We start from the raw sequence: 27467 nt of genomic DNA on the forward strand, positions 1-27467 counted from the left end.
TCTTCCCCCAGCAACAAACTATGAGATATAAAGTAAGACATAATCCTCGTCGTCAAAAGAGCTTGAAGATCAGTTGAAACACACACACACACACACGCGCACACACACACACACACACACGAAGTTAAATACCAAAACAAAAATGTAAGTTAGCAATTCAAGACAAATGGTAAAGTGTTTATTCCATAAACATATATGGAAAGCTAATGAGGGCAAAGTACTTTTCCAGATATTAAAACCTAGAAGGGAAGCCAGACATTTTAAATAACTAATCAAAGCAGAGTGAATTGAGTGCTATACTAGAGATAGGTGTCAGATGACCGAATCCCGGTTTACTCAGGACAGTCCTGATTTTGCCAGTTGTCCTGGTATAATTGTGATAGTGCCTCTTTTCACTTTCAGAAGAGTCCCAGTATGGATGCTAAGTTATAGTCATCTTAGTTGTAAACAGTGGAAGTGAAGAGAAATGAATTATTAAGTTCTGACTAGGGGATTAGGGAAAGTTTCCTGGAAGGGGGAGTGGGGGGTGCTTGAGCTGAACCCTAATGAAGAACAGTTTTAGAAAGAAGAGAGGGACTTCCCTGGTAGTGTAGTGGTTAAGAATCTGCCTGCCAATGCAGGGGACACGGGTTCGATCCCTCGTCCGGGAGGATCCCACATACTGCAGAGCAACTAAGCCCATGTGCCACAACTACTGAGCCTGTGCTCTAGAGCCCATGAGCCACAACTACTGAGCCCTCGTGCCACAACTACTGAAGCCAACTAGAGAAAACCTGCACACAGCAACAAAGACCCAAAGCAGCCAAAAAATAATAATGATAATAATAATAAAAAGAAAGAAGAGAGAAGGCATCACAGGCTAAGAGCAACTCAGGCAAAGCCTTGGTGGCATCCAAGGGTACTTACATGATTGATTTCTCAATCAGCAGTAGCCCTTAGTTTAGAGGTGAAGAGGGTGGCCCCACCAAAGGCAAGCGGTGTCTTGGAAACTATCTTGCCATAAACTACTATCACTCAGAACTCTGGTTTTCAGAAAAGATAGCCATTGGATAATGACTGATGTTATCTCGGTGCAGTGTCAGACCAGAAGGGTGCAGTTCCAGCTGGGTAAAGTGAGCAGGGAGGGGAGGGAGAAGAAGAGGGAGTGTGAGGCAATGTGAGAGTTGAAGAAGACTGGAAGAGGGTTGGAGGTGAAGTGAGAGAATTGTGATTTTATTAGCTCCGACTGCCCAGTTAAAGAAGTTGCAGATTCCTCTCTAAAAGAATCTTGTTTGTAGTTTATTTCTGCAGATCTTCCTTCCTCCCTATGACTCAGTTGTATTCTGAGTCCCCCAGGTTTAAGAGGCAGGTTTATTTTCTTTATCCCTCAGTATTCGGAAATGGACTCAGCACCACTGTTTTATGTAAGTCTGGTGGCTGAAAGGAGCTGCTGTAGGGAGCCAAACGTTCTTTGCTATCTGTGACCATAGTTTAGGGAATTCCAGAGGTGAAAAGGAAAACATTAAAGAAGAATGTGGATATCTACCTCTTTGTGATGAAAATGCCCTTTCTAACTTTTCATTAGGAAATTTTTCAAAAGTAGACAAAGATAAAGAGAACAGTGCCTCCCATGTACCTGTCCCGAGTACTGGGGACCTGTGTACCTGTCACCCAGCTTCAACAGTTACCAACATTCTGCTGCCTCTCTCCTCCCTTCTCCTCACAGCAACTCTCAGACACCACAGAACTGCATCTGGACAGACATCAGAACGCACCTCTAACCAATAAGATCTTTGTTTTTAACTATAACCATAATACCATTATTGTACCCAAAAACTTAAAGATAATTTCTTTTTTAAAATGTAATAATAGTCTTTTTTTATTTTAAAAAATTTATATTTCATATTGGAGTATAGTTAATGTACAATGTTGTATTAGTTTCAGGTGTACAGCAAAGTTATTTAGTCATACATATACATATTCTTTTCCCATATAGGTTATTACAGAGTATTGCATAGAGTTTCCTGTGCTTTAGAGTAGGTCCTTGTTGATTATTTTATATATAGTAGTGTGTATATGTTAATCCCATTTCTATCATTTTTTAGATTCCACATATAAGTGATATCATATGATATTTGTCTTTATCTGACTACTTCACTTAGTATGATAATCTCTAGGTCCATCCATGTTGCTGCAAATGGCATTATTTCTTTTTAATGGCTAAATAATATTCCATTGTATATATGTACCACATCTTTATCCAGTCCTCTGTTGATGGACATTTAGGTTGCTTCCATGTCTTGGTTATTGTAAATAGTGCTGCTGTGAACAATGGGGTGCATGTTTCTTTTTGAAGCCTGGTTTTCTCCAGATATGTGCCCAGGAGTGGGATTGCTGGGTCGTATGGTAGCTCTGTTTTTTGTTTTTTAAGGAACCTCCATACTGTTCTCCATAGTGGCTGTACCAATTTAAGGTACCATCTAATGCTTGGTCCGTGCTCACCTCTCTCTAAAATGTCCATTTTAAGGTCTGGAGATCTTAATTAGTAAGTCTGAGTCTCAGAGTAGACTAGGCCCAAGAGTCGAATGGCCCTTTTATGGGGGAGGATGAAAGGTAGAAGAGGAGGCTGGAATTCTAAGCAGTATTTGGAATTCTACTAGTGACTTGAGTTGCCCTGCAGCAAGTTATTTTTCCTTTTCCTGCCTCAGATTTAGCTACCTTTTATCTTCAATGAGTTAATAATATACCTCTTAGGGAATATTCATGATTTAAAACAGAGAAGGTCTTTTAAAGACTTCAGATAAAAAGTTTTCCTGTATAATTACACAGCATTAGCCAATCCTTTTTTTCTTCAACAAACATATTGTCATTCCACTTCTGCCTAGGTGTATCTGTTCCTGTCAGTTGGTTGGTTCACTCATTCAGTGCATTTACTAAACACCAAGTTGCAAAAACACTGAGGGCCTCAAGTTAGTCACAGCTGCTAGATATTTGGGTCAGGCATTATTCTGGGTACTTAGGTTATTTCATTTACCCCTCACTACACCGCTCAAGGTAATTTTTGTAACCCCTTTTTATTGATGAGGAAATTATGTTCTAAGAGGTTAAATAACTTACACAAAAAAGATCACCCAGTTAGTAAGTGGCAGAGACAGATTTCTGCCTTTCTAGGTCTGCTGTCCTGAAACCCATGTCCCAACATCGCAAAGCCAAAAGGCACAAGCTTACAACCAGCACACCTGGCTAGTTCCACCACACCGTCATTTTTCTCTGTCCCAAGGGAATCTGTAATTCAAAAGTGTAAAAGGGCAGGTAGAAAGACATAGCATTATTTGGTGTGTCAATATTGAAGTACAAAAAGAATGATAGTTATGAAAAATCAGAGGCATAAGAAATGACTTTTAGTGGGGGAGATTGGTGGAGTGTGATGGCAGATAAGGCCGGATAGGTAAGTTGAGGTCAAATTTTGAGTAGACTCCATTTTAAAGCTGAGTAGTGTAAAATTTAATTGCTGTGCAATTAAAAACCATGAAAAGCTTTCTGAGTAAAGGGAGTAAACTAATCAGAAATATGCTTTAGGAAAAATTTAAATGGTGGAGAGACTGAGGTTGGGGAGATCAGTTTTGAGACTATTCACTCTGATCCCAGTGGTAAGGAAGGAGTACCTCATAGGGTGGTAACCATGGGTGCTGGAGAGGAGGGGCAAGATTGGAAAGAGATTTTGAAATACCCAGTGCTAACTTCTGTTAGAGATGCTTGAAGGCAACGTATAGTTTTGCTCTTTAGTTCAGATATAATAATGATGTTCCCTGGGTGCTGGACACTGTTCTAACTGCCTGTGTGATATGCAATATGTAATCATCGTTATCATTTAATTATAACCACTATAACTTCCTAGGGCTTATTTTATTTTATTTTTTTTTTGCGGTACGCGGGCCTCTCACTGTTGTGGCCTCTCCCGTTGCGGAGCACAGGCTCCGGACGCACAGGCTCAGCGGCCATGGCTCACGGGCCTAGCTGCTCCATGGCATGTGGGATCTTCCTGGACCGGGGCACGAACCCGTGTCCCCTGCATTGGCAGGCGGACTCTCAACCACTGCGCCACCAGGGAAGCCCCTTCCTAGGGCTTTTTGAAACATTTTTTATAATTTGATTGAAATAAAATTCACATACCAATACAACTCATTTATTTAAAGTGTACAATGTACACATCTGTTTATAGAATATTCACAGAGTTGTGCACATATCATAGCAATCAGTTTTAGAACATTTTCATCACTTCACAAAGAAACCCCCAACCCATTAACCATCACTTCCCAATTCCCCTATCCCCCCAGCCCTAGTCAACCACCTATCTACTTTGTTTCTCTAGATTTGCCTATTCTGGACATTTCATATAAATGGAATCATAACAATGTGTGGTTTCTGTGACTGACTTCTTTTACTTATCATAATGTTTTCAAGGTTCAGCCATGTTGTAGCATCTACCATTCCTTTTTATGGCCAAATAACATTCCATTTTGTTTATCTGTTTATCAATCCACGGATGAAATTTTAAAAATTATTCTAGAATTTTGCTGTATGAGATATCTATGCTTGAAATAAGTGAGCTACTGAATGGACTGTAGAGAAGTTTCTAGCTTAATACCATATTTCCTTATCTACAGTGACCTTCTCTACCCTTGTATATCTTACACATTAAACCTTCCCTGGGTTAGGCTATATCCTAAACTTCCTCATCAGTGATAACCTTTAGCATTTTAAATCTATACCTCAGAATTTTGCTCCTCTCAACTGGACTGCAGGCATACTGAGTATAAGAAACAAGTGTCAGGCCTCTTCATTGTTCCCCACAAGACCTGATAAGTCCCTTTCCACATTAAGAGTGCTGTTAGCAGTGGAGGAGAGGGGTCTGCAAGAGTCAGAGCAGACCCTTTAACATTCCCTGGCTGTGACCACACTTCTTTAGTTTAAACTTCTCCCTCTCCCATTCCTAGAAGTGTCTTGCGGAATACTGGTGGGACACAGTATGCAAACTATCGACCTAGTTAATATAATGGGTAATAATGCTTCTAATCTAATGATGAAAGGACTGATACATTTTGCATTAAGATCTTTTTTTTTTTCTAAGGTGGTCAGGCAAAACCGTTTCTCTTTTGATTTTTTTAAAAAGCAGTTTTGTTTTGTTTCGTTTTTTTATGGTTCCTGGTGTCACAGCTTCTGCTGGGGCAACATTTTGAAAATCTCTATTTTTAAAAGGGTTAGGCACGTTGTGGATTATATGAGCAGTAGATCAATTTACAAAGTTAAAATTGAAGCCTTGGAAAAAATTTTTTTTCTATTTCCTTCATGTTGTATTTATATGGGATGATGGATATTCACTAAACTTATTATGGTAATCATTTCATGATGTACGTAAGTCAAATCGTTATGCTGAACACTTTAAACTTATACAGTGCTGTATGTCAGTTATATCCCAATAAAACTGGAAGGGGTGGAAAATTTTATGGCATGTTAAGTAAAAGGATAGAGTCTTAAAAAAAAAAAAAGAGAATCCTTGGAAAGGAATCAGGTAATTGGTTACTGGTTTCTTTTAACCCAATTCTATATTGAACTTTGCAGTACACACCAGGGTGGAAATCAATTCAGGAGAATCCTGTGTTTAACATGGATTGGCGTTAAGACTCTGTTCAAGTGATGTGTCCTGAAACAAAACAAGCTACCAACACAGAGAAAATCTGATTAAACACAGTTAATCTATAAACTCATTGTTAGCCCAGTCCTCTAGTTCTAGGTACTAATATCATAATGAAAGTTTATTGTATTGCTTATCATTTAAGTTCAGCTTCATCATTGAAACTTTTCCTTGGGTTAGGTGGGTGGATATTCTTCTGGAGAGTAGAAGGAGAGGAAGGTGCTCTCCCCCCAGCCAGCCACCCTCTCTTGAGTACATGCATTTCCTTGGATATCTTGACAAAGAGCTGATAAGATAAGAAACTGCAGTTAATTTTGGATCCACTTCAGCTATTCTTGGAATTTAACAATTTAAATATTTACTAACGGAGAATGGAGAAACGTGATTAACTATGTGGTGATTTTTCTGCAGAAAGAGGGTAGAGAGGGTTAGAATTTAATGCTGTAAATTGGAATGTATGTGCATTTCCATGTGGTAGATTTTGTAAAGCCCATGAAATTACCTTGATCCACCAGAATAATTGATCATAAGATTTAGGATCTAACCTTGTGGGATGAAACTGTTTTAGCAGTTCTCTGTGAGACTTGTAAACTTTATTATATTGTCTATTTGCTTGAATAGACATAGTGCTAAAGCCTAGAGAAGTAACTATATTTTTTCTTTTCTCTTTTTTTTTCTTTCCGTCCTTTTCATTTCTCTTTTCTACTTATGTAGAAGAATAAAGCTAACATGAAGAATGTTCAGATCAGATTGCCTAGGATATCCGACCTTTGGTGTAATAATTTTCTTTCCTTTCTATGACATATGATTAATGTAATATGTGATTATGACTGAGAACTTCAGCTATCCTAGTCAGGGAGGGAAAACTGTTGTTTTTATAAGTAATAACAGTGAACACTTAAAAAAATTGAACTGTAGTTGATTTACAATATTGCATAAGTTTCAGGTATAAAGTGATTCAGGTGTGTATATATATATATTCTTTTTCAGATTCTTTTCCATTACAGATTATTACAAGATACTGAATATAGTTCCCTGTGCTATACAATAAATCCTTATTGTTTATTTTATATACAGTGGTGTGTATTTGTTAATCCCATACTCAATTTTTCTCTCCCCACCCCCACCCCGCCTTTCCCCTTTGGTAACCGTAAGTTTTCTACGTCTGTGAGTCTGTTTCTGTTTTGTAAATAATTTCATTTGTATCATATTTTAGAGTCTACATAAAAGTGATATAATATTTGTCTTTCTCTGTCTGATAGAGGGTCTGTGGCAGTTAATGACGATTAATGCCTGTACTAATGTACTTTTCAGAACATCGAGTTGAAGGTTGAAGTAGAGAGCCTGAAACGAGAACTCCAGGACAAGAAACAGCATCTGGATAAAACATGGTGAGTTGCAGTTTGAACTAGTTGAGCTCTTGGTCCTTTCCAGTCTGGCTCATTAACTGAGAGCAATAGATTTGGAACCAAATTCCTTACCCTTAACTCTGGCATTTGAATGCTGCATCCAGTTAAGAAACTGAAACAATGTGCTTTTCTTTCCTTGGGCTCCAATAAGTCTGAGAGATGTTGACATAGATTGGTAAATTCATCAGACCTAAGCTTATAAACTTCCCAGTCAGTAATCTACTAATAACATCCAGGGCTGACATAGACTTTGGCGGAAATGGGCACTCTCATATAGTGCCTGGTGAGAGTGTGAATTGTGATAACATTTTTGGAATGTGGTACTACCTATCAAAATAAAAAAATTAGCACTTCCCTTGGTCAAATAATTCCTAAAAGGAATCTATTCCTTATAAATAAAAGCAAGAGTATGAAAGGATAAACGTATAAGGATATTAACTGCATCATTATTTGTAATGGCAAAAAAAGAACTAGGAACAACTATACATCAATAGGGCAATGGTTGAAAACATTTTGATATAAACATACTGTGGAATATTATGTAGTCATTAGAAGGAATGAGTTAGCTCTATATTATTATCCTGATGGGAAGTCCCTGATAGACTAAGTAAGGGGGAAAAGTGCTGAGTGATATTTAGAGTATAAGCCCCTTTGGGTAAAGACAATCTATGTGTACATGTGTTTGCTTGAATATGAATAGAAAAAAACTGCAGGGTTACATACCAAACTCTTTAACATTGCCTGTATCAGGGGAGTGAGAGTAGAGTTTGTGATGGGGAGAAGACTTCAATTTTTTTTCTTTCTATACCTTCTGTATTGTTAAGATGGTTACTTTTATAATTTACAGTTTTTATAAATAAAAAACCCTTAGTTTTAAATGACAAGTACTATTGAAATTGTTACTAAAAATAATTTTCAGATTATATCCTAGAATCAGTATACATTCAATCTGATCTGGCATTCCTTCTATCTCCACAGTATTTCTTGATGCTTAGGATGATAGTCCAGAAATATCAGAATACTTAAACCAGACTCAACTATACGTAGTATGCTGGAATTACTCAATACTTACTAAGGCATTAAGTGAACTAATAGATTTTAGGAAGACTTATAATAACAATTGAGTTACAAGTTTTGAGATTTGTGTAGTGCTTTTTAAAAAAATATATATCATTTCAGCTTTTAATTAGGAGGCAGTATCCTATTTTTAACAATGAGAAAACTAAGGTACAGAGTGTTAAAGTCTTCTCAAATGAGTGGCAGAGCCCACATCTTCTGGCATCAAGTCCAAGGCTCTTTGGACTTCACAACAGCTGTAGCCTATTAAATCAGGCATTCCTGGCTGACTTACTCAGAAAATGTATAACTTCCAATCTTAAGACATTGTAGTTAGCTGTTGTCTCTTGCATTTATCAAGGAATATGGAGTCAAAGTTGATGATTCCTGAGGTCTATTTAAGGGTCTTAGGTTATTCTCTTGACTTGTGTCCCTTGTACAACAAAGACCCTTCTACCACCAAAAGGCTGCATAATGACATGGGAACTCAAGATAAATATAGTCTCTGGGACAGTGCTGAGTAGTGTCCACTATCGACCAAGGAATTCTATAATCTTTAGGGAAGTTCCATTTGGTCACCATGGACACAGCCTTCTGGGGCAAATATTAAAATACTACTGGGCTTGGATAGAGCAACTTTGATTTATCATGAGCCTATGAAGGTTCAATATCATTCTCTGCCCTGAGAACAAGAAGATTGTCCATGGTTCTCAACAAATGGCTTAAAACAAGAATAAAACCAAACCGGAATTAAGATCATTCAGCACCTGATACTGCCCCCAAATTTCTAATCCTCAGACATCCAAAGGCAGCTGTTGTTAGCTATAAATAAGCTGGTGACACCTTACCCGCTTCATGCTAGTGCCTGGGCATTCATTCCTAAGGACATCAGAGAAGCAAAGCTGGGCCAGAACCCTGAGCTTCCATAGATTAAACGTCTGCATTCTGCATGGGACTGTGGGAAAACTGGATAGAACTCTGGGTAGGTAGCCCAGATTCAGGACAGTCTATGGGTTACTGGCTGTAAAGGAGAAAAGCATTTCTGTGGCTGTCCAAATGGATATTCTATTCCAGCAACCTAAATGGAAGGAACACTCTAAATTCAAATAGCAAGACAAGCAAGGAACTAGCAAAGCACTCTGGTAGAGCAGTCTTAATGGAAAAGTCCAGGGACAGATGATGGTGAACATGGATGCTGAGTTCTAAACCATTTGATGACTACCTGCCTTTCATATGCAAGATTCTTCTCTTGAAGCTATAGCAGTAATGAAGCCTCTAGGTAGTCGGGTATATTCTGATTGACAAACAACACAAATCAGAGTTCCTAAAATATTACCTGAAAAGTTGGAAAGCACAAATAATTGCAGAGGAAAAAAATACTTCATTTCTATTCTCATCAATGGGACTCTGAATTACTGAAACAGCCTTAATGGGTCCACTTGCTAAATTATGTGACTGGCTCTGACTGGCCAATGCTCTGGTTTTAGCACTGATGTGGAGAATCTCAACAGCCATAATGAAGCTGAGCTCCGGCGCCAGTTTGAGGAGAGACAGCAGGAGACGGAGCATGTTTACGAGCTCCTGGAGACTAAGATCCAGCTTCTGCAGGAGGTGAGTATCCACGGCTAGGGGTCCCCTTTTACCTCTTTTCCGACTGCTCTGCCTCCTGGCATTCACCTTTTCCCTCCCTAAAGTACCTATGTTTGCAGCCTTTCAGGTTTTGTTCTTTTCTCGTTCCTTTTTGCAGGAATCCAGGCTAGCAAAAAATGAAGCCGCACGGATGGCGGCTCTGGTGGAAGCAGAGAAAGAGTGTAACCTGGAGCTCTCAGAGAAACTGAAGGGAGTCACCAAGGACAGGGAAGATATACGAGGAAACCGGGTCAAGCCCAACCAATACACTGAGGCCCTGGCCCAAAGGGACAAGTAGGTGCTTTTGGTGCTCTATTTGCCATTTGTCTTTTGCCTGTTCTCGAGCCTGTGTGAGTATATAGCAGCTGCACTGTTCCCTTTGAAGGACTTACGGTGGACCTTCACCATTACCAAGACTTTATGGTTCCCACAAGTAAAGAAATCTCTTTTTAGGGGTGCGTCTTTAATGGTATCCATTAACAGAACTGACTAGCTGGCAATCAGGAGACTTAAGTAGGTATAAGTAGAACAATGGTCAAATGGTAGTAAACAAGAGACATGGATTCACTTATTCACATTTACTGAGCACCAGCTATATGCCAGACACTGGGCTAAGCACTCAGGTTACAGAGATGAAAGACCCACTTCCTGTCATCAAGACACACGTTACACAATTTTAATAAGTTCTCTGATAGAAGTAACATGGGATGCTCTGGGGTGTATAGAATTGTCATCTATTCCAGACTAAAAGAGCAAGGTGCCATTGAAAGTGTCCTGAAGGAGGTGAAATCTGAGATGAGTTTTGATGAGTGAATAGGAGTTATAAGAAAGAGTGTAGGAGGTGAGTGGGGAGGGGGAATGTCCTGTACAGGAGGAGACACCATTGAGGGGAGATACAGGGAAGGGCATATTTCAAGACGTGTAATTAGTGCTATGTAACCAGAGCAGAGGGTCTGGGGAAGACTAATGAGAGATAAGCTGTATTGGGAATAGGGGGTCTGATTGTGCTGGCTTTGTATATAGTAAGGAACTTGAGTTTTCTCATAAAGTAAGTGGGCATTTGTTGAGGCCACCACTGTGTCTTGGTTACTGCAGCAACTTCCTAACGGTTCTCTGTACTTCTGGTTCTACCCTCTGCATTCCATCCCAATCTAACAATTCAGAGCAGCTTTGAAGTGGGAAGTTCAACAATATGAAATTGACAAATGATTTAGCCTCTTCAAAGCATGATACTATGGTGGCATAAAAAGCCTTAAGTGGTTTTTAACTGAATAGGTGAAAACACACACAAGGTACGCACAGTGACCAATGTGATCTTTTTGAGACACAAATCTGATCATATTATTGCAGAGCAATTTAGAAAGTTCTCCAACATCTTTAGGAGATAAAATCTGTTCTTAGTGTGGCCATCAAAGCCTGTTATGATTTGACCCCTGATTTCCCCCAGACCCATCCCCTACCAGGACCCCTTCATATATCACTGATGCCAGACTAGGAATAATAATGACGACTAAGGTTTGTTGGGCTCTTGCTGTACAGCTGAGCTGAGTACTTTACATTCTTGTTTAATTCTCCCATAAAGTTTAATTCTCTCATAAAGTTAACAATCCCATGAGATAGGGATTATTATACTTTATAAATGAAGAAATTGGCATTTAGAGAGTTATGTAACATGGCTTCAGGCATTGCTGGAATCAAAACCCTAAAGGCACAGCGCCTCCAGAAGCATATACTGTGCTATGTCAGGTCCCCAGAATTTTGCTCATGCTCTTCCTTCTGTGGGAAATGTGTGTTTTCCCTTCCTGGTGAGCTCCTAATTCATTCTTCAGAACTCACTAAGGCATCAGTGGTTACTTCTGTGAAGGCTTTTGTGACAGCAGAATTAAGTCTTTATATTGTTTTGTTTTTAAGGAATTTTGCCTTTTAAAAAATATTTATTTATTTATGGCTGTGTTGGCTCTTCGTTCATGTGCGAGGGCTTTCTCTAGTTGTGGCAAGTGGGGGCTACTCCTCATCGCGATGCGCGGGCCTCTCACTATCGTGGCCGCTCTTGTTGCGGAGCACAGGCTCCAGACACGCAGGCTCAGTAATTGTGGCTTACGGGGCTAGTTGCTCCACGGCATGTGGGATCTTCCCAGACCAGGGCTTGAACCCATGTCCCCTGCATTGGCAGGCAGATTCTCAACCACTGTGCCACCAGGGAAGCCCTATTGTTTTGTTTTATATGCACATCCATTAGTGTACAGTTCTCTGTGTGGTGTTGTATTTTCTTCAGATCTTCCCTGCTAGGTTCCCTGAGACTGTCTCAGTCCAATAAATGCTTGTCAAACCAAAAAAAGAAAAAAGAAACAAATGCATACCTGACAAGTAAATTGAGGGAGTTCATATCAGATGGCCTTGAATAGCTTTGTAAAGTAGGAGACTAGATTATCTGTAGAGACTGAGGGTCAAAGGGATGAATGAGGTATGAGCTTGAGAAAAGTAGAGACATTCTAGCACAGATACCGCGGGGAAGTTGATACGGAGTCCACATTCATCATCATAATTATCATTATAGCTTGCCTTTGTATAAAGTTTTTAAAGTTCTTTCTGATCCCCAAATCTTAGCTGATCCTCATACCTTAATTTAAGAGATTCCTACTTGACTTTCTGATACCCTTCACCTTTCTGCCAAACTATTTTCCTGCCAAGGTGCTATCACTATCTTACATACACAGGAATAATAAGCAAAATTGGAAACATTTCATCTAGTACCAGCACATTTCCTAGGATAGGTATCTCTAGTACTCAAAGACTTACACACAGAGAAACAGCAAGATATGCCCTGCACGTAGTAGGTGATGAATAACTGTCGAGTTGAAACTGTGGTTTATATACAGCAGCACAGCATGCATAGTCTTTGACAACTGAATTCTAGTCTGAATTTCCAGCCTCTTCTCCAGCCATTGTCTCTTCCCACCAGCCTTTCCCCCTTTTCCCTTCCAGTGATGCTTCCCCATATGTCTCATATCTTCATGCCTTCATTCCTTCATTTAAACTCCTCCCTCTGAGCCTGGAAAATAACCCAGTCTTCACAATCTCTTCTCCTGAGCTTCCCCCCAGACTCCTCCAAGTCAAATGAATTGCTTCTTTATCTTTCCTCCTGTAGCTCCATGGCAACACTCAGTGTACTATTTGGTATATACCTCTGGTGTGGTAGCACTTATTATATTCTATCTAATATATATAGCTGTTGATATAGCTGTGCCTCCCCATTTCCCAAACTCTTGGCACACAAACGAAAAGAACTTAAGTTTCTATAGAGCAGAGATTGTGTGTTTTCCAACTTTATATTCCCAGTACTTGGTAGTGTGCATTGAGTTATATACATAATGGTTACCTAATAATTGTTTTTTGAATGGAACAATAGCAATTTAAAAAACTCTACAACTTCTGGCCCCTATTCCAAGAATTTTATATCTATGGTCTGTAGATCCATGGACTAGCTTCAAGAGGTCTCTGAACCTGTGACAATGTAAGCAAAAAATCGTTTGTGTGTATATTTGGGGACTGGGGCAGAGAATACATGGCTTACTGAATAAAAGTTTCAAAGAGTTCAATGACTCTTTGTAAGGTAAAAACTTACTGTACTGGACCATGCTATCTTTGGAGTGGGCTGAAAAATGAAAGTAGTAATTGTACCGTGGCCATAATTGTTCTTACTTTTTCTTTGCTCCAGAAGAATTGAAGAACTGAGTCAGAGCCTGGCTGCACAGGAGAAACTTGCAGAACAGCTATCTCAAGAGAAGCAACAACTGCTACATCTGTTGGAGGAGCCAGCTGACATGGAAGTGCAGGTGAGGTTTGGGCTGTACTTCCTGAGGCACAAAGCTTCAAGCTTTCAGGAACCCTATTTTACATTTATATGTATTCGTTTTCTATTGCTGTGTAAGAAATTACTACAAATTCAGTGGTTCAAAACAACATGTATTTATTATTCCAGTTTTTGTGGGTCAAGAGTCCAGGCATGGTTTAGTTGGGTTTTCTGCTCAGGGTCTCACAAGTCTGAAATCAAGTTGTCAGCTGGACTCCTTTCTCAGCTAGAGACTCACTTAGGGAAGGTTCCACTTCTAAGCTCCCTGAGGTTGTTGGAAGAATATCTCTGTGTGACTGTAGAAGTTATGGCAGCTTGCTTCTTCACAGCCAACCATGGAGAGAGACAGTCTCTTGCTTCTCTCCCTTCTAGACACTCTTTTAAGAGGTTCATCTGATCAAGTCAAGCCCCTCAGTGTACTGTCCCTTTTGGTTAACTTAAAGTCAACTGAGTAGGGGCCTTAGTTACATCTGCAGCAACACCCCTTCACTTTTGCCATATAGCAGTGCATAACTGTGTAGCAATATCCCTCACCTTTGCTGTATTCTATTGGTTAGAAGCAAGTTACAGGTTTCTTCACACTCAAAGATTGTACAAAGGTGTGGATACCAGGAGGTGGAGGTCATAGGGGCCATCTTAGGATTCTGCCTGCCACCCTAGTGATGTATAACTATAGAGAATGTATAGCGTGGTTTTAATATTGAAGAGAGAACCCTCACTGCTGTGAAAATTATTGCATTAATCTGTATTGTTGTTCTTGGAGGTTACCTCAGAGGGAACTCCCCTCCTTCATTCAACTTTTAATTTACTAAAAAGATACTTTCTGAAGGAACCCTAGAATGTATCTGTGCCCAAGCAACATACACAATTACTAGGTATTCTTACAAATCTTAGATCAATGATAAAGCAAAATATGTGCAGTTTAATTTATTGGTCACATATACAAAGGTTGGAATCAGGATAAAAAGAGCAGTGCTAAAAATTAGTATAAAGCAGTGTTTCCTCACCTTTCCTGTGTCATGACAAAAATAGCAAATAATAATAAGAAACATGTAGAAAAAGGCATGATTTACAACATAATCAAATTGCTTAAAACCAGTGACTTTTTCTCATTTTTCTCATTATCCACTGCTCTTTTTTTATCACTCAAGTAATAAATAGCAATTACCTAAAAGTCTGCAAATCCAAATAAGCAAAAAAAAAAAAAAAAAAAAAGAAAGAATTACAGTTTTCAATAGCTATGATAAGTATAGAAGAAAGGCAATGATTTGGTACATTTTTTAAATTGAGCCCCTGCAATAAATTCACTTATTAATTATAATTTTAAAAAATAATGAATGATAATATTTATAAGGTGTAGCAGTAAATGGATGGAGCTCCTCACTTGAAAGTGACCATCCTGGGTGCTTAGGCCACAACGAGGGCAGAAGAAATCACTATCTTGGCTACACTGTAAACACCTTGGACTCTGGATCCATTTTGGTTGGAAAGCTCTGGTTAACAAACTCAGGAAATGATGTGTATGCATATAATTTGATAGATATGAGTAAAAATTAAAGTTTATAGGCTTTTTGCAAGATACATATTGAAATGTATGGAAGATCCCATAACATTTTTTAATTAGGAATAACTTGGCTGGGAATTAGGAGAAGTAGGTTTCTATCCTGATTCTTTCTTTATTAACTGTATGACCATGGATACCTCACTCTCAGCCTCCATATGTGTAAAATGGGAAAATTAGCCCAAACAATCTCCAAAGTATCCTACAATTTTGACATTCTATTCTAATGAGTCCAGCATCATTGGGGAAAGTGCATAGTCCCCAAGGTAAGCACTTCGAAAGAAAAATACGTAAATTCTGAAATAAAATCACTCTCATTGTTCTAGTTTTATAGTTACAGACATATAGAAACATATATTTAGGTACACATACTTATTTTCATTAGTATCTTTGGTAAGCACTGAAATGGGTATATGTAGTTCAATATTTGCAATGCTAATAAGGGGAAGTGTGTTGGTATCAGTTTTTAAAACAGACTTGAAGAACAGAAAAATTATAATTTCAAAGAGACTAAATTATTTACAATCTATCCTAAAGGAATGCTTAGAACAAGGTTAAGTACAGCATCTAGAGGATAATTACATTGGGTGAGCAGAAGAAAGAAATACATTGTCACATAAATTGTGCTAAATTTATATGCTTCTTTAATGTTGCTGGTACCTATAAAAATTTATTATTATTGTTATTGCCCAACTCTTTGTACATTTATAAACCTGATTACATCATGCTGTGAATTCTGTCAATCAGTGTTTCCCAACATTTTTCAGAGAAAGTTCAGTTTCATAGAAGCTGATTATGTGTCTATGACAGTAGGTCCTCTCAAATGTGGAGGACAGAAAGCCTCCCATAGCTCATTTTCTAGTTTCTCCCTTTGGGTCTGTGCCTTATGAAGAAAAAAAACAAAAAACTAGGCACCAAGTACTGCTCATTGTACATAGAATTATTTTATATTATCATTTCTAAAACAGCCCAAAGAAGCCTGGCCAGAGAGTCAGCCTTTTAGTGAGTGTTCAGATAATCCTCTGAAAACTTCCTTCTCTCAATGTGTGTCCAGACTCCAAAAGAAAGGAAATGGTTTTGGTCACTGTGCTTCTATCTTATATTCTATGGCCTAGACAGAAAGATTGAAATGATTTCTGTAATACCTTGGGAATATTTAGCCATGCTCAAGTGGTTCAGATTGACTTAACGGAAGGAAACATTCAAGTCCCAGTTTAGAGAAAGAATCTTGGTCCTTCAATAACGGATTCTAGTATGAAGTCTCCTGGATTTTATCTGGGGAAGCAGAGTGGTATGAAAGAATGAGCTCAGGTTTTGGAATTTGATCTCAGTCAGCATCAACACTTTTTATATGTATGGCCTTGGACAAGTTACATAACCCTTCCAAGTACAATTTCCTCCTCTGTAATGTTCATCTATTTGTAAGGGTTAGAAATAGTATATGTGAAGTGCCTAGCACAGTGCTCAAAACGCGGTAACTACTGTTGTCCTTATAACTACTGCTGTCTACAGTAACTACTGTTGCTAACAACCTGAAAGAGAGTAAGGCTGTTCTTAAAATGAGTAGTGGCTAAAAAAGACATAGTCAATGAGTCAGATATTGTAAACTTCATTCACATTGTAACTATCTTTGTCTTACAAAAGACAATGACAAAATTATTAAGTATAGCAGTATTAGTGAGATTAATGGTCACAGTTCTCCCTCTGGACCTGTTAGCCTTGCACATAGAAAAACTGTTTTATAGGCAAAGACCAAACTCAAAGTTGTCTATTTGTGTTATTGCTCCCCAGGAGGACCACAACAGAGTGTGAATCATTCAGGGCAAATTGATCACAATGAGAATTATATCTCACTTTTGTCCCCTAGACAAAAAGAAATGTTGAAGCACATTCTATAACATCTTGGGATCATGTAGTCACACTCAAATGGTTCAGATTATTATAATATAAAACCTAGAAGTAAAGTCACAGGATTTCTTAAATACATTCCAAATATAATTTAAAATATTTATCAATGAATATTCAACAACTTTTCTGTAGTAATAACATCAGCACAATATGGTAGCATTTTCTATGTGCCAGGTGCTGCTCTAAATACCTTATATAATGAACTCAAATTAGTTTAAGCCTCAAAGCAATCCAGCGAAGTAGATACTGAACTACATGAAACATAAAAAGAGATTAATTTATAATAAACTAATGTTTATTTTAATATGTAAATTCTTGGGCACAACTATATTAAAGGATATAAAGAAATAGGCAGGTGCTTGTATGGGAAGTCACAGCTTCAAATGCAGTCTGGTGCAGGCATGTTATATTGGCAATTCAAAACTGGCAAGGGACAGTGCCGTTAGTTATGATCCAGTGGCAGTGCCAAAATGAAAAACTCTTGGTAAATTTCCAAATAAACAAATAAATTAAATAATGTTCCTTTAATTTATGTAGCAGTTTAACTCATAGAAAAGTCAGAGTATATTAACGTTGTGTTCATATATACAATAGAATTAAGTCCTAGGTCCAGATGATTATATAAACAGTTTGATTACCTGCATCACTGCCCAGTGGAATATTTGAAAGTCATTCACATTTTGGAATAATGCTTTGTCTTGCCCATTGAAAGTTATGTAGCCCCCCTAGCCCCACTCATCATTGAAACAAGAAATGCCCCCGCAAACTTCCAAAATGCACTCTAGGATATGGCTGCTCGATAAGAACCACTGGTCTAGGGGGTCCTGGCCTTCAAAGCGTTTAAAGCCCAATAAGAGATTGGCATGTAAACAAAGAACTAAAATGCAGTGTGATAAATGAAGAGAGAGCAGTATACTCATAGTGCTAAGAGGACCCAGAGTTGAGAGGGATTAACTCTATCTTTGGAAGTCAGAGAAAGCCTCACTTGGAAGTCAGCCTTGACCTGGGGCCTTAAAGGCTGAGTACACCAGGCAGAAAGTAGGAGAAGGGCATTCTAGGTTAGGGGAACATTATATACAATGATGTGGAACACACCTAAGGAATAGGAAGTAATTGGTGTTTTCAAATATATGATAAATGTTGGAGAATGATGGAATATATAGCTGGAAATTCCCATAAATGTCAAGCTAAGGACTTCATGTTGTAGGCAATGAAGAACTAAAAATTTAAAAATTAAGCAAAGGGAATAAAAGCTTATGAGTTGCATTATACAAAGGCAATCCTGGTGGTTGTTTAGACAGAAGACTGAGCAGATAACTGATGTCACCTTTTGAGATAGCAAATCATGGTTTGATGCAGCTAGTAACTGCTTCAACTAGCCCATTCTGTGAATTAGATAAAGGTAAAGAATATTGTAAAACCAATTATAAAGCACTTTGTCTAAACAGTGATGTGTGACAACTATTTGTGACACCTGAAGTCCTTGCTAGGGGTGTTATCGTTGCTAACAGTAGCAGCATCTTAGTTCTACTGTATTATACTCAAACCTGAGTCTGCCATGCCACTTCTATTACTCCACCACAGGAACCATACCTCTACAATGCAGAAGGCACAGGTTCAATTTCTAAGCCCTGGGTCTGCTCCATAGAGGCTGAAGAATTCTCTCATCGCCAGCAAAGCCATCCCTTGAACCCCTTACAGATGTTAGGGAACAGAGAAGCTTGAGTTCTGAGGCCTGAACTCCAACCCCTCACAACTGGGGACACCACAGTTGGGCTTTAGAAGAAAGAGAGCTCGCAAGTCATACGCTTCTAGGTGTGAGTTGTCCAGATGAAAAACACTCATCTTACTCCACCTCCCAGAGATAAATACTTCTCACGTGATCCCAGTATGAAAGTCTGGACTGGGAAATAGTCTCTGAGTACAGGAAGTTTTACTTCAGAGCCTTTCTTCCTCAAATAAGTGAGACAGTTTTGATAAAGATTATTTGGTTTAATTGATTTTATTATCCCTCTAGTTGTTTGACTTTTCCATTCTACCAAAACATTGTTCAGCATCCATTTTAGCTGGAGTGTACCTGTAGAATATTTATGAACTTCTTTTATATAATTAACTTCATAGAACAACAAAAATGCCACAAACTTGACATGCCACGGATTGACAACACTCCATGTATGCTCTCAATCCTCCATGGCCATTCGGATCGACAGCATGTGGTGACCAGAGGGCTCAGGAGCTTTGTGATGGCGCTGTCATGCTGCGGCAACTTGTCTACCTCTTTCTCACTAGGGAGTCAGAAAATCTAATAAAGTGCAGTTTACAAAGCGTTTTTCTCTTCCTTACTGAAGGTATCCACAGAGTTGCAGGGAAAAGCTGGCAATCATTCCATCCCTTCTACAGAATGGTGGAAGCTTTATCTCAAAGAACATTTTAAATGAAACCAGACCTGGAGGGTAGGAAGGTGGGGGTCGGGGGGGTGGGGGAATGGCGGCGGGGGTGGGGAGGGGTGGTGTGGTGCGGAGGTAATGTACTTGCAAAGGAAACGTCTGGAGGAATCCTTGTTTTGTTTCCTCTTTTTTCTCTCCATCTTTCCCCCCAGTATTATATAAGCACTATTTATTAATGTGTAATTACACTGTGGTTGGCCTAAAAAATGAAACAGGACAACAGAATTAGGGAGAGGCATCCATTAAGCCATCAGGACCTTCCTACTCACACAAAGCAGCAGACAGTCAAGCCATTGCATTTATGCCTTGTCTGGAACCTAATGTAAATAGCACTGCATGCAGTGAGGCAGATTTCCTAAAATAGCAAACATTCCAGTGTTACCGTGGAGAGATCTGACGTAGAGGTTAAGGCAAGAATGCTCTCTAAATGCTCAAGGCAGAGACTGAAAACCTGGCGGGGATTAGCAGCTCAGGCAGCTTCAGCCAACTTCATGTAAGAAGAATTTTTTTTAGAGCAGCTTTTCAATATCCCTTTCTTAAGCTGATGAATATTGAAGCTGGAGACTCATTTACAAATCCTCATTCAACGTCACTGTCTCCCAGGCAAACCTTCATTGGTAACATGTCTCAGAAACGGACTTTATCAGATGGAAAAAAGAGGGGCTTCTTCATAGCTTTATTTATTGAGCACTTACAATTGCACAGGTACTGTAAGGTGAAGGAAGAGGAAGACAAAGACATAAGGTTTAGTCTCTGACTTCTAGGGATTACAATCTAATTGGAAGGTAAGAAAGTCTCTGATGGAAACAAAATACAAGGCAGGAGAGAAAGGAAAAAATCAGGGGCTGGGGTGGGCCGTGAAGATTCTGGTCTGTAAGGAATGAGAAGGATTTTAATAAGACATAAAAATATTAGGCATCAATTTATTTATTCATTCAATGATTATTTACTTAGATCTGGGAACATACTGATAAAAGTACCTCAGAAGATAACACGATGAGTAAAGTGTGGTTCCTCTTCTTAAGGAGCTTACCAGCTAAAGGGAAGAAGGCAATATGGAAAAATGACACACATATTACTATAGGAATAAAAAGTGCTTTGGAAGGTCAAGGAAGAGAAAGATGTCTTTTGAGGGGATTAAGAAAGGCAGCTTAAAGAAAATACTTGAAGGTTGGTTAGGCTTTTGACAAGAGGAGATGGTAGTAATGGGAAAGAACATTACAAGTAGATAAGAGAGTGGTAGGGAAGTTCCAGGTAAGGAAGCAGTAGTTGGAATAGTGAGGGTGTTCAGGGGGACAGTGAGTTTAGGCTAGAAAGATAGGGTGATACTAGAGTCAGAGGGCCTTGGATGGCAGGTCAAGAAGTTTATGATTGTGGGTAAGTCATTAGGTCTCCAGGTTACTATGCCAGAAAGTGATATATCTGAGATCTGTTTTAGGAAGATTAGTCTGGAAGGAGGAGTGAGTAGAGGAGAAAGAAGGTGAGAGGACTAACTATTATGGAACTCTATTAAGATATGAAGTCACTAGACGGTAACCAAGAATGGAAGTTTTGTGCTAAGGCAAAAGAACGAAATAAAATTTTAAGATATAATAAGTCATTCATTCATTCATCCGTTCATGTAATCCAGTCCATGACTGTTTATTGAGTGCCTACCATGGCCAGACACTGGTGCAATTAAGTGCTGGAGAAACAGTAAGAATAAGCATGGCAGAGTCCTTCCCCTCAGGGAGCTTACATTCTAATAAGGGAGCTAGTTAAATAACCATGTAATCAAACAAATAATTGCAAACTGTGATAAATACATTGAAAAAAAAAAAGAGCAAGGATCAGAAAACTTTTTCTATAAAAGGCCAGAGAGTAAATAATTTAGACTTTGCAGGCCATAAGATTTCTGCTGTTGCAGCACAAAAACAGCCATATGCAATACATGAAGGACTTGGCATGGCTGTGTTCCAATAAAGTTAATTTACAAAAATAGATGGGGGTCGGATTGAGCCCACAATCCATAGTTCCCTGATCCTTAAGAGAGAATTAGGAGGAAGGAGGGGGAGACACTATATTTAAGGGGAAGACGTCAATCAATCTTTCCTGGGGTAATTTTGAGATGTCTCTAACACATACAGGTGCAGATACAAATAGGTAGTTGGCCATTTGAGAGTTGAACTCAGAGGAGAATTCTGGAATAAAGATATTCTTTTACTGGTTCTGAACACCAATTCCAACACGTGTATTGAGAGCAGGGACACTTCCCACACGGCACCGAGCAATTCTTAGACACAGAGTGTCCAAGAATTCAACTCAGTTCTGACACTGTCTACCTGGAGATAGCATCAGAGGCCACAGGTTAAGGATTCAGTCTTATAAGACTGCCTCCACACCCCTCCCACTGCTCCCTCCCTCCCCACTCCTCCCCACCCCTGGACTTCAGACAACAGTTGCAATCCCAGTTTATCACCTGTGCTTCTGACCAGCAATAGATTAGAGGTTCCAACAACGCCTCCTTGGACTTCACCAGTCACAAGTCCAGATGTTACATGTACTACTGACTGTCTTTAAATTTAGAGGTTCACATGACCCCTTCCTCAGGTTAGATTAGTTTGCTAGAGCAGGTCACAGAACTAAAAGAAACATTTTACTTACTGGATCCCTGGTTTATTGTATCAGGATATAACCCAGGAACAGTGAGGTGGGAGATATGCATAGGGCAAGGTATATGAGAAGGAGTGTGGAGCTCCCAAGCCCTCACCAGGCACCTCCCTGAATTTCCACATGTTCACCAACCCAGAAGCTCTCTGAACCCAGTCCTCTTGGGATTTTATGGAGGCTTCATTACAAAAGCATGATTAACTCATTGGCCATTGTCAACTGACTCAGCCTCCAGCCCCTTTCCCTTCCCTGGAGATTGGAGTGTGGGACTGGAAGTTCCAACCCTCTAATCACATGGTTGGTTCCTCTGGCCACTACTGCCAAGCCGCCACCCACCCCACCCCACCCCCAGTGTCCTAGTGACATTCCAAAACTCACCTTATTAACAAAATAAAAGACCTTTATCACTTTCATCATTTAAGAAATTCCAAGGGTTTTAGGATTCTATGCCAGAAAGGGGGACAAACCAAATATATATTATTATAAATCACAATATTACAAATATATTGGAAGATACTCATATAAAGGTAGAAGAGGATGAGTTGATATTGAAAGAGAATAAAGGTGAAAAAGGCCTAGGACTGACCCTCATTGAACACCTACAAAAAGTTCATAGTGGGTATGACTCTTACTCTGAATTCACAAATTTAGTTTTAGGAAATATCACATTTACTTTCTTTAAATCAATTTAATGTTACCCTGAGTCCCTATCCTAATCAGGCTGGTGGGAAATTAAATTCCATTCATTTGGTTCTTCCTCCTCCCCACTCTCTCAGTTATGTGAAGGTGAAGGTCCCTGGGCTTTATCAGGTGTCAAAGCATCAAGGAGACAACTCTGATCATTGGTCCACCACTGAAGCACCCCTGCCCCAGCACATACAGTTCTACTAATCCTAACTGCTTGCTACATTGGACTCTTTATGGAGCCCCTTGACCTAGAGTCTAGCCTCTCTAAGTCACCCAGTGCCTTCTCCCCCACAGGTCCTGCTTCTTCTGCAGGGCACTGATAATGGAGGTGGGTCCTTGTTACTCTTTCACCCCCTCCCCAGTCTCTTCCCAACTGGGGTGAAATCTCACCCTCTCCTCTTTTGTTGACCTCAAAGACATTACTCTCTTCTCTTCCCCACTGGGACACCTGGCTTAATCTTCTCAGTGTGCTTAGAATTTTATCCAAGTCAGGAAATTCATTTGACTTCAGGCAATCTCTGCTCTTTGCTCTGCAAAAAATCCCATGTCAAGGGAATGCTAAGGGCCTTACCATCAGACTAGGAAAGAGGTAGGTAGGGGTATACAAGTAACATATCTGTATCCAAAAATTTACCCTGTCACCATTTGGTTAGAGAAGAAATGTGAGATGAGCTGATAGAGAAGTAGATTAGGATCTTTTTGTACAGATATTGAAATGCCAAGCTAAGAGTTTTGGACTTGGTGCTATAGGTAGTGGACAATTATGGATCTTTACTATGAATGTTCTAGAAATAATATGCAGGGTGATTAGAGGGGTAAGCTTCTAAAGCTATGTGACATGATTCAGGTTTCAGGTTTTAAGAACCTGAAAAGGACAATGTAGGGAAAATGCAAAACAACATTTCTGAACACACTAGAGATGTTTAGAAATAGAGTCAAAAAGAATTTAGCATTTGGCTTCATAGGGAAGGATTCTGAGGAGTTAAAGGTAACAACTCCTTAGTTTACAAGTTTACCCTATTGTAGAAAATGGTATGCCTGACCTCATCTCTCCTGATCCTTCTCTAGATGTTGACAATGTTAACTACCCCTCTCATTCTTGAAACTCTGTCCCCCTCTCACCTGTGTTTTGATTGTGGAAGAGCTCAACTTAGTGTTTTTCACTTACTTTTTTCCTCAGTCCCTAAATACTGCATGTCCCATGTCAAATTTTGTATTATCTTTTTGCAAATGGACTCAACTCCCACATTTCTGTTTGTTTAGGCATTTTTTTTTCTACCAGTCTTCCAGGCCAAAAACTTTATCTCTATTTTTAACCTTTTTTTCCTTCATCCTCTCTGCATATATGTCATCAAGTCCTGCTGCTCATTCCTTCAAAATGACTCTCATACTTACCAGTTTCTTTCCATTTTTATACCAGACCTTTTTTATCTCACGTGTGAATAATGGCAATGGATTTTTTTTTAAACTTTATTTATTTTTGGCTGTGATGGGTCTTTGTTGTTGCATGTGGGCTTTCTCTAGTTGCAGTGAGCAGGGGCTATTCTTCGTTGAGGTATGCAGGCTTCTCATTGTGGTGGTTTGTTGCGGAGCATGGTCTCTAGGCAATGGATTTTTAACAGGTCTTCCTGTAACCATCCCCAAACCTGTTCCCTAAAACTCCAAGCCATCCTGTTGTCTGACTCATTTTCCTAAAACAAACTTTTCATCATGCCATTCTTAGCTTAAGTTCATAACAGAAAGTCCAAATTCTTTTGCCTTTCTCAAACATTAACCAAATTCTAGTTGCCAATTCCCTCCATAGCATAGTGTCTGGCTTTCAGTTCGCCCTTTATATATGTTCTTTTAATGAGTAATTATTGAGATGTACAGAGTGTATGTATAGATGTATAGAGTAGGATGAACCTGGCCACTCAGATATCCCACAAAATCTTTCCCTTTACTGACAGGCTAGCATCATATTTAACCCAACTTCCAAGACTTTTGATGATGCTGTTTTCTTTTTCTGGAGTCCTTTCCTTGGTTTCCTCCATTCTAAGATCCATCTCAAGTCCCACTCTTGCCCCCTTCACCTGTACCAGCTCCTACTTAACTTCTTCTGCACTTTCATTGAAGTTGTCGGTACCATTTAGTTTACCAATCAGTTATTCTGATTGTAGCATGCACATTCTCTCCCCTTCAACTAAACTGAAAGTTCTCTGAAGACAGAGAAAAAAAACAAAACAAGAACTGAGTTTGCATAATTTTTTGCTCATCAGTTGATTAACAAATATTTTGAAATTCACTTAAACAGCTGTGGATATTTAATAACTTGAAAGACTGCAGTGTTTACTATTTTAAAATCAATTCTGCTGATAACCATATTATAGCAATCTGTAGTTGAACTTGAAATCTCCCAGTTTTAAAACAAGTGTTTTGAAATGCTGTGCTATTAATGAATGCAAAGCATGATTGTTTCTGGATTCTTAAAGATTTCCAACCAACAGAGGGAAATCATGAACATGCTTGTGGTGTTACCATAAAGCCTAACTGGCTTTACTTTGATATTCTTGCATTTCCTCATCTGCTTTTGCTTCTCTGCCAGAATCACTCCCCCCACCCACTGTGGCATAGTTTTTAGTAATTAGAACAGCTATTTCCAACATCATAACTAGGATAATGAAAGCTAATACAACTGGTTTGGGACATGGGGATTTTTCACCTCTTGGAAACTCCCTCCCAGCCCAGAATTAGGTCTTAGAAACACTACAACACAGGGAGTACAAAAGTAGCTACGGTTCGAACAGAATCTTCCTGGGCCCTCAAATCTAGAGATCAAAATAGAGATAGTGCAAAAGATCCCTACCATAATAATACTTAGGAATCTTGTTCCAAATGGGCATATAGTTCTCTAAATTCAACAGTTTTGTATGTAGTTCTTCATTAATGGGTTTTTCCATTTATCTGCAGAACTTCTGATCCTTTGGCTGACATTTGTCTGAATACACTTTAAGAGAGTTCTAATTCAGTAGTTTTCAGTGTGGTTCTCAGCAGCATCTGCCTGCTCTGGGAATTTCTTAGGAATTCAAATTCTTGGGCCCCTTCTCAGACCAACTGAATTAGAATCTTGTTAAATCTACCATTTAACAAGCCCTCCAGGTGATTCTGATGCATGCCAAAGGCTGAAAACCACTGTTTAAATTCAATATGTTTATTTTGTAGCTTAGGAAATTAAGGGCCAGATATAAGTGATTTGACTTAGGATAGACAGCAAATATGTGCTTGTGAATGCATTTATCAATCCATTTTGAGGGCAAACTGCTGATATATAAAATTAATCATTTGTTTAACTTATTATTGCTTATCATAATATGAAACCTGTTCTCAGTAAGATTTTCCTTTATTATGTAACTTTTGATAAGTTTTAGAAGTAATCATCCTATTCTAAATCATCACAAAAGCCCTAGGTCCCACCTTAACAACATGCTTTGCTTCCATCGTAAATGTATGGTGTGTAAATGTATATAAAACAATATTTTCCAACACTCATATGGATAGGAACTATGATGTTTTGAAGTCGCAGTTGGGCCTTTTATAGAATTTCTTCTGGGCTATATTTTCCCAATTTTCAAAGCTGTTCTTATGATAAAGTTATAGGGGTTACTTTCCATGAAAGAAATCCCTCAGATTAAAAATTTATGGGTAATGCATATTTTCATAATAATTTACTCCTTATCTTTTTTTTTTTTTTTTTTTGCGGTACGCGGGCCTCTCACTGTTGTGGCCTCTCCCATTGCGGAGCACAGGCTCCGGACGCGCAGGCTCAGCGGCCATGGCTCACGGGCCCAGCCACTCCGTGGCATGTGGGATCTTCCCGGACCGGGGCACGAACCCGTGTCCCCTGCATCAGCAGGCGGACTCTCAACCACTGCGCCACCAGGGAAGCCCCCCATTCTTTTTTATTGATGGTTAATAATACATTATATAAACATATCAAAATGTGTTTATCCTATCTTCTTCTTAGTAGCACTTTTTTTCTTATCACAAAATCAATACATGCTTATAGAAAATTTTAGAATACAAATGAGGAAAGAAGAAAGTTCTACTTTCTTTGAAGTTCTACTTTCAAGTTTTACCACTCAGACTCTGATATAAGTGCCTTAAATTGGCACAATTCTTAGTTTTAACTATAGAATATTTCCTAATTTTAAAACATTTAAAAAATAATATATGAATATACATTCATTGCCCCAAATTCAAATGATACATGGTATATAGAATAAAAGTAAATGTTGCTGTTCAGCTCCCCATTTTCTTGCCTCCCCATAGATAGCCAGTGTTGACTAAATACAAAATCTTGACCAAGATAATATTGATAAACCATGAAGTGCTGAATTTATTATCACATAATTTTCCTTGTTTCATTTTTTAATTTTTATTTTCAATTGATCTGTACAAAAGTGATCTTTTAGTTTTATAATACCAAATGATCATGTTTAGGAGTGGTTCTAGTACTCTAGTTTACTATCTGTTTTGAGATATGGTCTTTAAATATGTTCTCTGGGAGTGAAGAGTGCTGTCTTCAAATTTTCTTTGATTGTTGAGTGATTTATTT

The 27467-nt window shown here is 38.9% G+C and overlaps 1 protein-coding gene across 10 annotated transcripts in view; it reads left to right on the forward strand.

Annotated features, from left to right (window-relative positions):
• The window catches only part of PDE4DIP (phosphodiesterase 4D interacting protein), a gene marked incomplete at both ends in the record, with an annotated part of 223864 nt that overhangs the window by 95313 nt on the left and 101084 nt on the right, over positions 1-27467 (forward strand). For 8 of the 10 annotated variants that reach the window (XM_082614143.1, XM_082614148.1, XM_082614149.1 and 5 more), the window contains 4 exons: positions 6989-7065; positions 9627-9750; positions 9887-10062; positions 13487-13604. In XM_082614143.1, the coding sequence (XP_082470269.1) occupies positions 6989-7065; positions 9627-9750; positions 9887-10062; positions 13487-13604 (495 nt within the window). Of the gene's footprint in view, positions 1-6988; positions 7066-9626; positions 9751-9886; positions 10067-13486; positions 13605-27467 lie in introns of those variants that run through there. The other 2 variants (XM_082614150.1, XM_082614136.1) reach the window with 2 other exon arrangements.

Source organism: Mesoplodon mirus (genome assembly GCF_964341445.2).
Source record: "Mesoplodon mirus genome assembly, chromosome: 3".
Lineage (NCBI taxonomy): Eukaryota > Metazoa > Chordata > Mammalia > Artiodactyla > Ziphiidae > Mesoplodon > Mesoplodon mirus.